The sequence below is a fragment of the Scleropages formosus genome, chromosome 4 (genome assembly GCF_900964775.1).
Source record: "Scleropages formosus chromosome 4, fSclFor1.1, whole genome shotgun sequence".
Classification (NCBI taxonomy): domain Eukaryota; kingdom Metazoa; phylum Chordata; class Actinopteri; order Osteoglossiformes; family Osteoglossidae; genus Scleropages; species Scleropages formosus.
Genome location: NC_041809.1, coordinates 25,014,662 through 25,030,660, shown reverse-complemented (window position 1 = coordinate 25,030,660; position 15,999 = coordinate 25,014,662). Strand labels below are relative to the sequence as shown.

Genomic DNA, 15,999 nt, shown 5'->3' with positions numbered 1-15,999 from the left:
ATATATTGCTAAATATAAATACATTTTAAGATTAGTTAATGCTTAGTTAAAGGTCAGTTACATTTTACAAAATGTTCCAGATATTTGTTTTATTAAGTATTCCAGCTATTTCAAAATATCTCACCAGAGAGGTTTGACTAAATGCTTTCTGAAAAACTTTCTGATTTGCTCCATCACCTCGTCTGTCTTTAACACGTAAATAATAGGGTTGAGAAGGGGTGGTAGCACCGCTGACAAAGATGTGTTCAAGATTCAAATGTTACCATCCACCTTGGTATATGTCCATGATATGGTATAAGTCACTAGAAAGGGTATGAAAAATATTGCCACCAAAATGAAGTGCACGGAGCAGGTTCTGAACGTTTTCCACCTTTCCTCTACAGATGTGATCTGAGAGACAGTAAGAAAGCTAAGTTGGGTACACCTTAGACAGGATGCCAGTCCATTGCATGGTAGCCATGCAAGCACACGTTTACATTCACAAACCATGGGCAATTCAGTAAAACCACACTGGTATTATCATGCAATTTTGTTCCAGTTGCAAGGGGGTGTGGTGACGCAGTGATGAAGCGGGCTTGGCCGGGTTCCGCTTTCTGAAGGGTCTGCGGTTCGAATCCTGCTTGGGGCACCTTGCAACAGACTGGTGTCCTGTCCTGGGTGTGTCTCCTCCCCCTCCAGCCCTGCATTCTGTATTGCCGGGTTAGGCTCCAGTTCGCTGCAACCCCGCTTGCAACAAGTGGTTTCAGACAGTGTGTGTGTTCCAGTTGCACATATTTCTATTTACGACAAGTTACAAAACATTTTTATGCATTTATACAGTGCATACTTTCACGAAAGCAATTCAGATTGAGTGCCTTGGTCAGGTGTTTAATATTGATTCAGAAATATACAGTAAGTCCTAAGTAGCGACATTACTTGTTCTGCAACAAGTAACCCAGAGTATGGTTAGTGGTTCTATGTATTGTTACTGAGTTCTTTATACAACAGGTACTGTGTAGTGACAGCGGTTTGTGAGGACTAAAGCAAGGGAAGATATGGGATGTAGTTTTGGAGAAGAGGAGAAGACAGAAAAGGTAGGGATTGTTGTTGCGGGCGTGGGTCCGAGCTGTTATCCATATCGTAGTCCAAAGAACAGTGGTTGCAACTGAATAGAGTCCAGTAGGGTTTTGACCAAACATTCTAGGGAACCACATATAATGCGGGGAAGGGGAGGAGAGATGAAAGACTGGTCTTATAGAAGCGATGTTGCCTGTTTCAACCATAGCTGGTAGGACACAGGTACTGTTCACAGTTAACTAGCGGCGCGCCCTGGTCATGAACGCTTGGTCAATGAGATCTCTCTGCTCTTTGTTCTTCTTTGTTCTCCCAAACCATTCATTTGCCTACCTGACCTGCTCCCCGAGTCTATCATCCTCGATCCTCTGCCCGTTTCCTTATCCTGTCTCCCACGACAACGGCCTTCGCTTTGTTCCTTCAACTATGTGTCCAGATCATCTATGGTAAGATTTTCGCTCCTCAAGTTTCGACCATCGCCTGCCCCCGACTGCAGGATTTGCCTCTCCTCTTCGATATCCCCAATACATGATTCCACACCTGGGTCCATCCTCTTGTGTCCCAACTTACCTGTGTGACACTCACATGATTGACCAAGGAAAATCTGGTAAAGGTAACAACAGCTCTAGTAGTGTCACATGCACCCTGCCCGCACTTGCTCCTCATTAAGGCGGCAAGGTTTAAGAGGACCAGGAGTCCACACCTGAATGCTGAACCTCTCATGAGCAACCGCGACTTTAGTCTCTCCAGTGATTCCCATCTATTCTACATCCTGCTGTCCTGGCTTCTGACCTTGTTTCGTTTCCTTGACTATGCTCCTTGTCTGTCCTCGAAACCCCGAACGCACATCACCTGACCCACACCTGTCCCCGACTACTTCTTTTGTCTTGTGCTTTGGATTTGTTGCTCATTAAACAGAACCCGCGATTGGGTCCCACTCACCTTCGCTTCGGCATCCCTTGTTCTGGCATGACAAGTAGTATGACAGTCAAATAAAGACAAGGGTTTAGTGCTCACAATCAGAAGTTTAATCGGTATGCGTACATGTGATCTGTGGAGCCTGAAAGAGGGACATGAAGCACGGCTTGAGGAGGGAGACGTGGAACGTGGGACATATGTGCAATACCGGGGAAAATTGCAACAGATGTCACTCTAGCATAGTGTCTGCGTGCTTTCTGAGATAGGATCTGCAGTGTTGCTAACAAATGCTCAATCTTAGAAGATTTCTATTTGATTGTAAAATTGAGGTTTAATTATAAGAGCAGTCATCATTTACAGAGTAACTTAGGTTTGGCCAGAAATTAGCTAGACTAACACCACTAAGGGAAAAAACTCAACCAAGTGTATCCCTGCATAAAAATGTCTGATACCTGTGCTGATGCTGTTGCATAGGATGATGTAGGCACTGTGGAAGTGAAACAGCTGCATAACAGGCAAAAATGTTGATGCATAGGAAAACAGCCTGAAGTATGGAAAGAAGGTAAATTTTTCTGTAAGCTGTTGTAGCAGCTCTTGGTTGTTTGAGCCCCATTATTTAAAGGACCGAGTGTATTTGCATTGTTGCAAAATCAGTGTTACAGGAAGTTGGTACAAACTTTCATTTTGCAAAAGACCTAATTTGCCATCTCCTAAAACAATTTTAGCAGCTGGAAGAATTAGGTTGGTTGATGATTGGGTTGTTGTGCTTTCAATTTACACTTAAAGTGAACTTGAAGTCTTGGACCTGTCATTGAGCAAGGTAATTGGGTTTCTCCTACTTATGGTATGTGGATTATGCTTTCCTATGCCATCTGCTTCTTATATAAGATGTCTTAAATATGTCTTCAATGTATTTTCAGAATTGTTGCGACTCTTACCTTTGGAGTTGCTGGGAAAAACCCTCAATTAAATAATATTCTTTGATGTCTTTGTGAATTCCACAAAAAAATAAATTAGTGATGTGTTATATATGAGGCAACAATGTAACTGAGTGTGACTGTCAAGGGAGGGCTAATCTCCCCATGTGTTCACTGGGGCAAGGGGGACAGAAAAACTAGCTTTGTCTCTTGATTTCTTCTGGTGGTAGGTACATATAAAGGAGCTTCTGTTGAGTGGAAATTTTATTACTTCGAGCTAGAATTAACATTGCTGTGCCCTGCATTCCTGGTATTCTACAATAGTTACTACAGAGATGGGCACCAAAAAGAGCAATTTATACTTCTAAAATGAATAAAAAATAAATTTCTAACTGAAACATATTAATGAGGTTTCTGCTTTATCCTTCCTCTGCAACTTTAAAATGAACTTTGAATGAATCTGACTGAAGAGAAATAAAGAAGGAAACCGCCAGCATTAAATAACCCCAGAAAAATGGAGCTGAACGCAACATTTAGCCGGCCAGTTGGTTTTTTCATCATGGGGCTTCAGTCTTTGCCAGACTCTAAGTATTATTTTATTTTCCTGGCTTTTGTTTATATTGGAACTCTTCTGGGGAATATTTTCTTGATAATGGTCATATGGCAGTCTGAAGCTCTTCACACCCCGAAGTACATGGTGGTGTTCAGCTTGTCCATTGTGGATGTGAGCCACATCACCGCTCTCATCCCTAAATGTGTCAGCCAGTTTCTTTTTGACTCAAGGTTTGTGACGTATGACTTGTGCCTGACTCAAATGTTCTTTGTTCACTTTTTTTATATAACAGAATCCTACTCACTGGTCATCATGGCTTTTGAGAGGTTGGTCTCCATTTGCTTCCCCCTACAGAGCAGCACGATCATCACCAACACACGCATGTTTGGCATCATAGTTTTCAGCTGGGTCCTGGCCTTTGCAATTCTTGTAGCTGCATTAGTGTTGATCACTCACCTGTCATTTTGCAAGCCAGTTCCCACAGTGATGAGCTACTTTTGTGACCATGGCCCAATTTTTCAGATTGCTTGCAGTGACAACAGTCCAAACTGGAAAATAACAGTTTTCTTTTTATTTGCTGTAATTTATGTGCCGCTAGGCTTCATCCTGATGTCATATGTTTTCATCATTCTTGCTGTCTCCCGAATCACATCTTTAGATGGAAGATGGAAAACTTTCAAAACCTGCTCTGTGCACTTAATTTTGGTGGCGATATTTTTTACACCCTTTCTAGTAACTTACACCATTACGTGGATATATACCAAGATTGACGGTAACACTCGAATCTTGAACACATCTTTGTCAGCTGTGCTACCCCCTCTTCTTAACCCCATTATTTACACACTTAAGACAGAGGAGGTATTGGAGCAAATCAGAAAGTTTCTCAGAAAACATTCAATCAAACCACTTTGGTGAAATATTTTGGATTAGTTGAATACTTTATAGATTGAATATCTGGAACATTTTGCAGAATGTAATAGACCCTGAATTAAGCATAAAGTGAAACTGAATTGTAATTATGAAGATCAATACATTTAAAAATTATGGAAATGCAGGGATAAACTAGCTATAAAATATCACGTAAATACCAGGCAGGCAACAGAGACATTGTTGTTAATGGAATTGCTGAGAATGATACTTCCCCAGATTGCTGTGGTAAATATTATCTGTCCAGAAACCCCTCATGTAACAAATATAATTTGTTCCTGAAAATTCCTTTGAAAGATAAATTCATTGATATACTGAAGATCTAACTACTGTTACTTTCAAAAGTATAAATGTATAGGTTGTCGATTCCCAGAATTGACACTTATGTATGTAAAATATCACAAAAACCCTTTTAAAATGTATATAACTACTTTTATAAGTAGCATCAGTTATCACAACACAGTTGGGTTAGAAAACATTTCTAACAGTTCCCCTTCATTAATTGCTGTATAACACTATGGCTATCTACCTGCACTCGCGCAACTCTTTTACAGCCATTAAGTACTATACACTTGAAAAAACTTCCATAGACATCTAATTAGGACGAAAGTCGAATTAAAAGCCCCATTAGACGAGGCAATTTAGCAATGGATGAGGACAAAACAAGCCTGGTCCCCAGGACGTAGATTAATTACCACTGTTCTGCAATTGGGCCACATGGGCCCAGTGACACTACAGTGTGAGAGAACGCCCTTCACTATGATTGCTTCCATGCAGCAAAACCAAACTGTCCTACTTATTCATTTTATAAGCACAAAGTGGTAATGTTATGCTATGATTATTCTTTTTGCTGATGAGAACGTTCTGGAGGGCCAGGCACAAACCTGACTAAACTATACCAAAGGATGAAGAATTACCCACAGTGGTTACTAAAGAATAAGAAGGGAGAAAACTTTCAATTATTATTTACATATCTAGTAATTTGCTTTTGTTCACATATATGGTGTTGGGTGCCTGGTCAGCAAGTTGCTTAATTAATGTGTTGTATAGTTTTTAAGGAAGGTGAAAAGTTGTACTATAGGTTCATGTCCTGAGTTACTCCAGTGAAAGATACAGCTGTATAAGATGAGAATTGATATATTAAAGCTGTTACAACAGCTATGCTTCCACAACCGTCTGTTTCAACATGTACTAATTAATAATAACAGCAATGTACAATTTCATACTTTGCAAAATGTGCTGGGTTGAATTTTAAATCAGCAGACAAGCCTTAGGTCTGGGCCTTGCTTTGATTTCCAATAGCCTGAGGATGAGCGGATTTTTTTGGATGCATTGTGTTCCCAGTATTAATGAGTCTCCAGGGTAGATTATTCTGTATAAAAGATTAAATGACCACACAAGGTCATTTTTTCATGTCCAGGACTCCAGTAACTGATATAAAATATAAGCCAGGCTTCAAGTTGCCAATTTTATCTTTACTTAGCAGAGCTTTTTGTAAGTAAAGAAGGTAAAGTTCCTATTGCCCTAAAATGCTGACTTTGGGAATCACACGGCAGAACAGGTCACCTTGAGCCAATGTGGGCAACATAAATGAAATAATAACAGAACATCAGGCAAAATGTTCTTTTTGTGCTGGTTTGTTTACTTCTTCCATGTCCATTTCAATTAGCCACTGATTAGGGTTGTGGAAGCAGATACAGGAGGTATTAGTGTTCTCATTTAGGTAAAAAGAAGGACCTCTAGAGGCGTGTTCTTCAGTCTTACAAGCCTCATCCTGGTTTTTGCTCGCAGTCACGGAAACAGATGTATTGAGCAGTGTCACATACAGTTCCTTCATGGCTGCGTTCATTATTTTTCACTAGCATGTGCTGGGGAACGTATTTGATGCGGAAGGACATGCATGTGGGTTCTCACAAACAGTAATAAAAACAGTACAACGAATCACTTGCATTAAGTGACACAGAAGAAGGTAAAATAGATCATTCTTACAATACAAAATGATCACCAGGTTTCTTAAACCATAGCAACTGGAAAGCATGGAATGCACCCAAATTGACAGTGTGTCATTTATTGCTGAAGGTTGCCAAGCTGATGAGTGGATTTATGATGAATTTGTGTGTCTATAAGAAAATTAAACCATAAGAAGAAACCCAGAAGTCGTCAGTTTAAGCCAATTCTTCTGCACCTCTGCATCATTATCTAAAATGCTCCACCTGACATGGTCCAGTTACTAATACCTGCATTCCATCGGTACATATATGTGTTCTGTATAATTAACACCCATGATTTACATGATGGGAATGACTTTACATGAACTGTCTTGAGTTTGTTTTCAGATTCCATTCAGTGTCTTTTTTTATTTTCATTTCAGTATGTCATTTTCACATTAGGTATTCAAAGCCCAAATCATCTGTCTACTCTCCATTATTTTAGCCATTCATTTTTGGAGAATTGCCATATTTTTAAAATGGTTATTAACAATGAATGTAGCATAAATCATTACCAGCCTAGCTACATCAGCATTGACCACATCATCTGCACTGGATCCATTAAGTACATTCACAACTTATAGAGCAGGCAGGTTTATTCCTAATGATTTAAATGGAAATATCTTCAGCTGCCTACTTTGATTTTTGCATGACATGTTGTGGCCATCCTACTTCATTTGAACAGTGTATTGATCATGTCCCACTTCCAAAAGACTTAATTCCTCTAACAGACCAGGTACACCACACACACACGTGCACACATATATTTTCGGAACCGCTTGTCCCATACGGGGTCGCAGGGAACCGGAGCCTACCCGGCAACTCAGGGCATAAGGCCGGAGGAGGAGGGGACACACCAAGGACGGGACGCCAGTCCGCCGCAAGGCACCCCAAGCGGGACCCGAACCCCAGACCCACCAGAGAGGAGGACCCGGTCCAACCCACTGTGCCACCGCACCCCCCCCCCCCCGGTACACCAGAGTTCAACAATTTCACTCTCCTAGGTTTGTTTAAATTTTTGTGGGTACAAATGCTTTTCTGCTGCTATGAGTTATTTACTTGTACAGGACAACATGCACTGACTTTTGCTTTGCATGCACACCACTTTTCGAAGTAATTACACCCTCAGGGAAAGTTTTAACATGTAATTAGCCATCACCATTAGTTTACCAGTCAGTTTATTGGCTGATCAGGACTAGTAATTGAATCTCCAGTGAGAGCTGGAGTTACAGACTTGGGTGACCCGCTATAAAAATAAAAATTCAGGCACTGAAGCTCAAAGTTACAGCACAACCAGGAATTTACATCCTGCAATGATTTCCCCTCCTCAGATTGGTATGTATCTGTGTTGTTAAACCAGTCTCTCTGAAAACCCTTTAGATACATTTTTATCTACCTGACATCGATTTTAGGCGGACGAAAGTGAAGCAGGAACCTGGGGCCCATATGGAGACCACAACCCAAGACCTGAGCAACTTCACTCGTCCAGTTGGATTCTACATCAGAGGATTCTACGCGCTGAAGAACAGTGAATACTACTTCATATTTCTAGCAGTCATCTACGTTTTTACACTCGCGGCCAATCTCACTTTGATGGTTATCATTTGGTTTTCAGAGGTCCTACACACACCCAAATACATGGCGGTCTTCAGCCTGGCTGTGGTCGATGTGAGTTTGAGCTCGGCTCTCATCCCCAAAGCCGTCAACATGTACCTCTTCGACTCAAAATTCATCTATTTCAATGCCTGCTTGGCTCAGATGTTCTTTGTTGATTTCTTTGCTTCCATGGAGGCCTTCTGTCTCTGCGTCCTGGCATATGACAGGCTTATTGCGATATGTTTCCCGCTAAGGAGCCATACTATAAATACAAACCGTAAAATGATGTTGGTCATAATGGTTTCCTGGTCGATTCCGCTCATCATAGAGGTGGTCGTGGTTGCGTTGATACCCCCCTTGCCGTACTGCAAATCGACCATCGTCAACAGCTTCTTCTGTGATCACGGCCCCGTTTTCAAGATAGCCTGTGGGGATTACTCTCCCAACTGGTTTATGGCCAGTTTTACCACAGTTGCGTTGTTCTTTGCTCCTTTCGGCTTCATCGCGCTGACGTACGTATGTATAATTTATGCCATTTTGAATATAGCCTCTTCGGAGAGCAGGTGGAAAGCGTTTAAAACATGCACCTCACACTTGATTCTGGTTGTTCTTTTCTTCGTGCCCTTCTTCGTGACTTACATTGTTGCATGGATCAACGTGAACATTGACACGGACACGAGGATCATCAACACGTCCCTGTCCGCCTCCATCCCCCCACTGCTCAATCCCATCATTTACTCCCTAAAGACGGAAGAGATTCTGGAAATTATTAAGAAGTATCTGGGTATGAGGAAAACAAACCCACGATAAATGTACCTTTTTGGGGGGCCCTGCTGACTTGTCTCTATTCACTGTGTGTGCTGTGTTTCGTTTTGAAATTTTAGGTAGACATCTTCTTCGCGATTACAGGGTGTTTTTTTTAATTATTAGTCGTTTAATTACTCTTAATCTTTAACATTCTGTGACTGTAGACTGTAGACATTCTGTACGTGTGACTGTAAAGCGTAGCACATTTTAATGTGCGGATATGAGTTATAACGCGAAACCGACGACCGTTCATTCCGTGCATAGGCTATTGCCTGGCAGCCGGCAGCGTAGTGGCCAGAGTTACTTACTGTGGGTTCAAATCCCACCTCTTACTCTACTACCCTGATCAAGGTATCTTCCCTGAAATGCTGCAGTGAAAGTTACCCTGCAGTGGAAACTGGAAATGACAGTGCAAGTCACAACTGGAGAAAAGCGTTGGCAAAATGAATAAATGTAAATGCAATTATTAGTTGCAATTTCAGGGTAAGTAGCTTGCTCAAGGCCACTACAGCTGGATGTGAAATTGGAACCTGGTCCAAAAGAAGCAGCTGTAACCACTATGCTATTAGCTGCCTGGTAAGACAAGTTTGTGATGAAAGCACTGCATGCCATGTTTCACCTCTCTCACTGTTCTGTGAGTATAACAGTGAGCATTAAAGAAAGTGGTCATAAAGGGTTCGAGTCCCTTTTGTTCACTTAAACGTGTGTTGCAACATTGAAATGAAATCCACAGAAACTTAATGCTTTCTTTTCTTCTTAAATGGTTTTGTGTTTTATTTTCTGTAGTCAACATCTTCAGTGTTTTTTTTTTTTTTCCTGCAGTCTGATGTATAATGATTCACCCCTTTTGGGTCCATTTTTTCCCTCCATGTCCTTGCGTTACCTGTCAAATGCCACACGTGCAGACATTCAAAATAAGAGTCCCGCGACCAAAAAAGCAACATTATATCGCAGCGGTGCTGTGTGGGCTGCTGCCGTCACTGAGTGCGGTGCGTCAAACAGGGCTAAACGGCTAACCCTAAAAACAGACTGGATGAAGCAAGTCTGAAGTAACCCCACAATATCTGTGTTACACCTTTGAGTTCTTTTGATCATTTTATGCACCTAGTAATTGATTAGTTGTTATGCCCCTGGATGAAGGAAAGGGAGACAAAGGCCTCTGGGTATAAAATGGTCATTAAATGCTGATGGCTATTTACTTTGGACAGGAGATTAGGTAGAAAGGTTAATTATGAGGAAATTGAAATCTATACTTTTCTTCTAGTCGTCATGTTCAGGTTAGACTAGAAAGGTTTACCTTACTATGCAGTCAGAATGTACACCTTAAATGGGGCCACTGCTTGTGGTGACGGTGTCATTCACAGCAGCTGAGCATCAGTGCAACTGAGAATCTCGTTACATTGAAGTACATTCAGCTCATTCCTTGCTCCTGCTGGACTTATTGTCACGTGTTTTTCTTTCTTTCTTTAGAGACTGTTACAATGGTTTGTTAAAAAAGGGTGTGCACTGAAATCTAAACAAATGTCTTAAACATTTTTTATATATTGTAATGTAATGTAATAATTAAAATGAATCTTTATGCAAGTAACTGTGACAAACATTTGATATTTTTTTATTGAGAATCCTTGGAGACAACGACTATGATAAAAATGATTAAAAATGCAAAGCACTCACTATGAAATGAAAGTACACACACATTTTCGGAACCGCTTGTCCCACAGGGGGTCTCGGAGCCTACCCGGCAACACAGGGCGTAAGGTCAGAGGAGGAGGGGACACATCCAGGACGGGACTCCAGTCCGTCGCAAGGCACCCCAAGCAGGACTCGAACCCCAGACCCACTAGAGAGCAGGACCTGGTCCAACCCACTGCGCCACTGCGCCACTGCACCCCTCCCTTTGAAATGAAAGTACTCTTGTAAAATTTGAGAAACAAACTGGTGTACTTGTGGCTGTGTTGTACAGAAGCTAGTAAAACATTGCCAACATTTCCAAAATCTAATTTTATAAATGAAAATTAAGAATATTGTTGGTTTTAGTTACATCACTAGGTGAGAGTAAAGGGAGGTCGTGTGTCCCTTGTCCCCCGTCACCCTTTCCCTCCTGCCTCTTTGTCCATACTTTAAAAATCACTTTGATGTTGAACATATTTACGATTTTAATGAAGTCCCTGAACAGTTCTGGAGAAAATATATTTCTTCACAAAAACACAGGTCAGGGCAATATCTGAGTAGAAAATGGTCAGCAGCTGAGTTCAGTGTTTTCATTTGGACTGAGACACGTTCTCGTTTTATGAAGGGTACATGGGGTTTTTGTGCACCACCTTTAAAGCATGAATGACGAATGAGACATTCGCCTTCAAGAACTATTTTGTCCCATTCAACTAGTGTTTAATGGAGATGTATTTTTATGACTCCTCTTTGCTCCATAAGGAGGGGGGTGCGGTGGCGCAGTGGGTTGGACCGGGTCCCGCTCTCCAGTGGGTCTGGGGTTCAAGTCCCACTTGGGATGCCTTGCAACGGACTGGCGTCCCGTCCTGGGTGTGTCCCCGGCCCTGTGCCCTGTGTTGCCGGGTAGGCTCCAGTTCCCTGCGACCCTGTATGGGACACGTGGTTCAGAAAGTGTGTGTGTGTGTGCGTGTGCTCCATAGCTTTGTTCCATTTACATTCTTGCTTATGACAGATTTGCTTATGAACACCATGCATTTCCTTGTCCACCAGGACTCCATTAACACAGTGATCATATTGGAGGGGATTTTAGGAACAGTCTGGGCATTCTGCTGTGCACATCAGTGTCTTCACGATTCTAATTATGACAAGACTTTCTTAGGTATCGGCAGGACAAGGTGGCCGGAACATTGTGGCAGTGGGATGCAGGGTTACGATTGACATTTTTATGCATTTGCAAGAAATCATTTTCTCACAATGTTATTAAGTCATGTCACATTAGAAAAAAATAGACTTTTTTTTTTTCTTTTTTTTAGAAAAAGGCTTTGTTTGGGACAGTTTGTTCTTTGTGTGTGTGCTGTAATTGTTTATATTAGTGGTACAAGGTAACTGCGGGGATGTGATGGTGCGGCGGGTTTGACCGGTATCTTGCTGCTTGGCAGGTATGGGGTTCGACTCCTGCACGGAGTGCGGGGCGGTTCCGTGTTTCTCCCTACATGTGCCTCCCCCAACATACAGAAGATAGTACTGGCAACCACAGAAGATAGTACTGGCAACCCCCTTCTGTTCCTCCCTTGCCATAAAAAACACACAGGTGGTTGCTACGCTTTGTTAAAGTGCTGGGCAATGTATTTAGGAAACTTTGAAGGAACAACAAGATTGTGTTTCTTAACACATTGTCTACACTTATGGGTTTCACTGATTTCACAAATTTTTACCCCATGAAGTGAAATGAAAATTGATTTAATTCATGTATCAAAGAACTATACAGCTACAGAAAGTCATTTGTGACTGAGACCTAAGTATGTGATTGCAATGTTAAATAAATATTTTACCTGTAACAGTCTGAGCTTTTACTATTTATAACAAAACAAATAATTTATGGTTTCTTTTATACACATTTTTATGTATGTGATGAAAAATGGATGAAATGAAGAGAAAAGAATTTTGGTAACATATCTCTCAGTTGTATTCACTTCACACTTGATTTGTATGGAGGTGGTAATTTAACACATTAACAGAAAATCTGTCAGACTGAGGCTAAACAAGGAGCTAAATTTCAAACTGGCAAAACTTATTCAACTTTAATTGCTTGTAATTGTTTTTTAAAACAAGTTCAGATTTATTCTCACTCTTGTGTCTTTGGATTCTGACTTTATCTGTTGAGTGCTACAGTGCTCATCTTCCTCCTGTGACCTTAGTTTTATAATTTGCGTGTTCATCATTTTTCCTGTGTATAAAGTAACTTTGTTTTTTGCAAATTCGGATTTTATTCATGAAAGCTTCTTTGTCAGCTGTAAATGAGATTGACCTGGAAGATTATAGCCACAATGGTATGCATCTGAACAGACATCAGCAAAAACAGAGCTCTGTACCAGTGTTCCATTCCCTCTAGTACTGTACATGTTTTAGTTCTTTTAATGAAAATTTCATATATATTTTAAATTTTTTTACACAGAATGCCATCAGTTAAAGTATTTGTTGTATTTTGTAGTTTTATGACAGAGTCCCCAAAAGTGTACATAACTTTTACCAGTTAGTATGTTTTCAGTCTGATCATTAAAAAAAATAATAAAAAAATCAACCTGTTGGGCATTTCTTGTTCATTCTATCGTACGTGCGCTAGACGGCGCTGTCTCCTAAGTTTTGTGAGGAAAAACGCGGACGACACTTTGTATCATGTAGAAAACATGAGAGACAGCCATCAGTTTACTCCACGCTCTTATATATTCTGTTAATATTCCAGACTGTTATATACTTTTACGGTAATCATTTTATTTGACACACGTTAAATTTGATTTAGTTTTATTATGTAAAAAATGTTTAGACATATACAATTTCAGTAGTAGTGGTTACGTTTGAAAATATGACATGCGAATTAATTTGATAACCATGATAACAAACACGATTTTCTGGACCGCTTGTCCCATACGGGGTCGCGGGGAACCGGAGCCTACCCGGCAACACAGGGCGTAAGGCCGGAGGGGGAGGGGACACACCCGGGACGGGACGCCAGTCCGCCGCAACTAGGCACCCCAAGCGGGACTCGAACCCCAGACCCACCAGAGAGCAGGACCCGGTTCACCCCACTGCGCCAAAAAAGCGCTTATCAGATCTTAAAAATACGCACGCGGGATGTGGCCGAATGAAGTTACGTTTCTTTAAAGCCGCTTTTGGACAGGAGAGATGGGGCAGCACCTTACAGCGTCGATTCACAACTTGGGAATGGGAACTGAGTGGGGAAAGTGTGAGATAGTCGCACAGTGCTTCCCTCTAGTGGACGACTCGTATATTGCTCCCATTGACCCGCCGCTGCTTGGCGCGCCATTGTTGTGTTATACAGTATGTTCGCACTTTGCTCGTAAAATACTTTTGTTCTTTATAGGTATTAAACTGCATATGTATTCACTGTTATAGAACTAGAGCGGGAAAGTTAGCCGGTAAAATGGTGAAAAAAAGTGGAAGTCGGTGACACGGGGTGGTGCGAGAGGACATTGGTTCGATCCCCTGCTCAGTCTGTGTGGAGTCTGCATGTTCTCCGGTTGCTCCAGTTTCATCCAACAGTCCAAAGACGTGCTGTTCATGTTCACCCATAGTGACACAGAAAGAGAGAGAGTGTGTTCCACTGGATGAGTGACCCAGTGTAAGTAGTGTATCTAGCAGTGTAAATCACCTTGGTGAAATAAGGTGTGTGGGCTGATAACACTAGTGACTAGAGTTCATTGGAAGTCGTTTTGGAGAAAAGCGTCTGCTAAATAAATAAATGTAAGTCAGGAGGTGATCCCATTGTCGGTGGAGAGCAGGAGAAGGGGGACGTATTTCTTTGTTGCACACTTCCTCTCTCTTCCGGAAAGTTGTGTGCAGTCAGAACTGTACAAGGAAGGCTAACTACGAAGTATTTATATCGATTTCACCGGATGTAAGTTGTTTTTGTGTAGCTTTAGGAAAATATATTATTGCATCATTTTCTTGTAAGATAAAACCAATCTTAAAGCTATGATTTGGTACGAGGTCGTGCGCGTGTCTTCACTTGGAACTGATGTCATGACATAATGGGTGGACATGATCATCATGATGAGTTTGATCCGCACTTTTTGTGGAGTTACATTGATTCACCATGTTTTGTGGGTTTCCAGGTGCTCTTGTTCCGTCGTGTCCCAAACTCAAAAATATGTTTGTTTGTTTAATAGTAGTGCTGTTGCAGTGGCAGCCCTGAATTTCCCCACAGGGATTAACAGAGTATGGTTGTTGTTGTTGTTGTTATTATTATTATTATGATTATGTCTTTAATACCTGCTTTACACTCTGAGTCATCTGTGTTCAATCTGTGCTGCCCCCAAACTAATAACCATGATTGTCGTTGTCCGAAGCCTCTTATAAATGTTCCCCCTCAAGGTTGCCTCCTGCACTTTATCAACGTCTTCATCAAATTGACATCACACTTTCTTCTTTTCGCTTTGAGGCTGCTTTATTTCAACACTTTTGACGTTTTGTACTACTCTGCTTGAGGATCCTGGAACTGTGGGTTGTTTCCTAATTAATTATTGAACTGCAGCTTGTTTATTTGAAACCTCAGCTTTGTAGCTACTAGTAGCAGTCATGTACTACATCTTTTCTTGCTCTTTCATTTGTTAAAAAAATGCAAATGGTAAAGGGCATTTGTTACAGAAGAAAATAACATAACTGAGTGTCAGGTGGGAGGGGAGGGTTTATTAGTACTGTCCTGATGGTCATGTGATAGTGTAACACCAGTGTCTTCTCTGGCTGACACCTTAGAGGAATTTCATCTCAGCAGGCAGACCGGTCATTTTGAGGCCTGTTGAATGGCTGCTCCACCCTCACCTCATAACCGTAGTCGACCCAAGGATGAAGAGGAAGAGGACTTGGTGGACCGGATCGTGGGGCGAACAGGATGTGCTGGACAGCACTATGCTGTACAGGAGTGCATGGCGGAACATCAGGACTGGCGTAGGTGCCAGGAACAGGTGCAGAGCTTCAAAGACTGTATGGCTGCCTTCCAGAATGCTAGGAAGGAGCAACTGTTGAAGCAGAGAGTAGGAGAGATGTCCTAGCAGTGAATGATGAGCTTGCTGCTGCTGTCACCTTTGACAGTGGTTTAGAAAGTGTTGCGTTTTGATTTTTTTTTCCTTGTTCATAACCATACATCTTCTGTCTTTATGTAAAATTGTATTACATAAAGAAAACCTTGTTAAGATTAGTTTTTTTGAATAAATTGGCCACAGTGATACCATCCTCATTTGTTGCAAGTCTGCTTTTTTAAGATTCAGGATCAGTTTGCAATGTTTTCAGACACAGGGAAACAGTGTGTATATATAGCTAAAATGTACAAAAGAACCAAAACATTTGTATATCCTGCACACTCACATGATTAATCAATGAAGATATGGTGAAGCTAGCAGCAGCTCCACTAGATACCCATATAAAGACAAGGGTTGCATGTTCACAAACTTAACCTTAATCAGTATATGTAAATGTCCTTTACAGTTGCAAGTGCAAGTACAAAGTCAAAGTTATTGAAATTAGACAAAGGGAACACAGTTTACAGAAACTCGTT

General features: G+C 41.3%; 3 protein-coding genes across 5 annotated transcripts; all 3 read left to right on the top strand.

The window, feature by feature from the left end:
- The first annotated feature begins 3,402 nt into the window (after positions 1–3,402).
- LOC114910397 (olfactory receptor 2AT4-like) lies at positions 3,403–4,356 on the top strand. Its single transcript, XM_029250883.1, has one exon. The coding sequence runs from the start codon at positions 3,403–3,405 to the stop codon at positions 4,354–4,356; it is 954 nt and encodes a 317-aa protein (XP_029106716.1).
- Positions 4,357–7,802: 3,446 nt separating this feature from the next.
- On the top strand, positions 7,803–8,762 carry LOC114910396 (olfactory receptor 51M1-like). Its single transcript, XM_029250882.1, has one exon. The coding sequence runs from the start codon at positions 7,803–7,805 to the stop codon at positions 8,760–8,762; it is 960 nt and encodes a 319-aa protein (XP_029106715.1).
- A 5,467-nt stretch (positions 8,763–14,229) lies between these two features.
- Positions 14,230–15,672, top strand: LOC108922190 (cytochrome c oxidase assembly factor 4 homolog, mitochondrial-like). Of its 3 annotated transcripts, none has more exons than XM_029251424.1 (2): positions 14,230–14,343; positions 15,220–15,672. In XM_029251424.1, the coding sequence occupies exon 2, from the start codon at positions 15,248–15,250 to the stop codon at positions 15,494–15,496; it is 249 nt and encodes an 82-aa protein (XP_029107257.1). In that variant the 5' UTR covers positions 14,230–14,343; positions 15,220–15,247; the 3' UTR covers positions 15,497–15,672. The 3 variants fall into 3 exon arrangements, with proteins under 3 accessions (XP_029107257.1, XP_029107256.1, XP_029107255.1); XM_029251423.1 differs by having other exon boundaries at positions 14,233–14,343; positions 15,217–15,672; XM_029251422.1 differs by having other exon boundaries at positions 14,234–14,343; positions 15,203–15,672.
- Positions 15,673–15,999: the final 327 nt, after the last annotated feature.

Excerpts from the sequence above, each read along its gene's own strand:
- LOC114910397 (XM_029250883.1), top strand. The coding sequence starts at position 3,403 with ATGGAGCTGAACGCAACATTTAGCCGGCCAGTTGGTTTTTTCATCATG.
- LOC114910396 (XM_029250882.1), top strand. The coding sequence starts at position 7,803 with ATGGAGACCACAACCCAAGACCTGAGCAACTTCACTCGTCCAGTTGGA.
- LOC108922190 (XM_029251424.1), top strand. The coding sequence starts at position 15,248 with ATGGCTGCTCCACCCTCACCTCATAACCGTAGTCGACCCAAGGATGAA.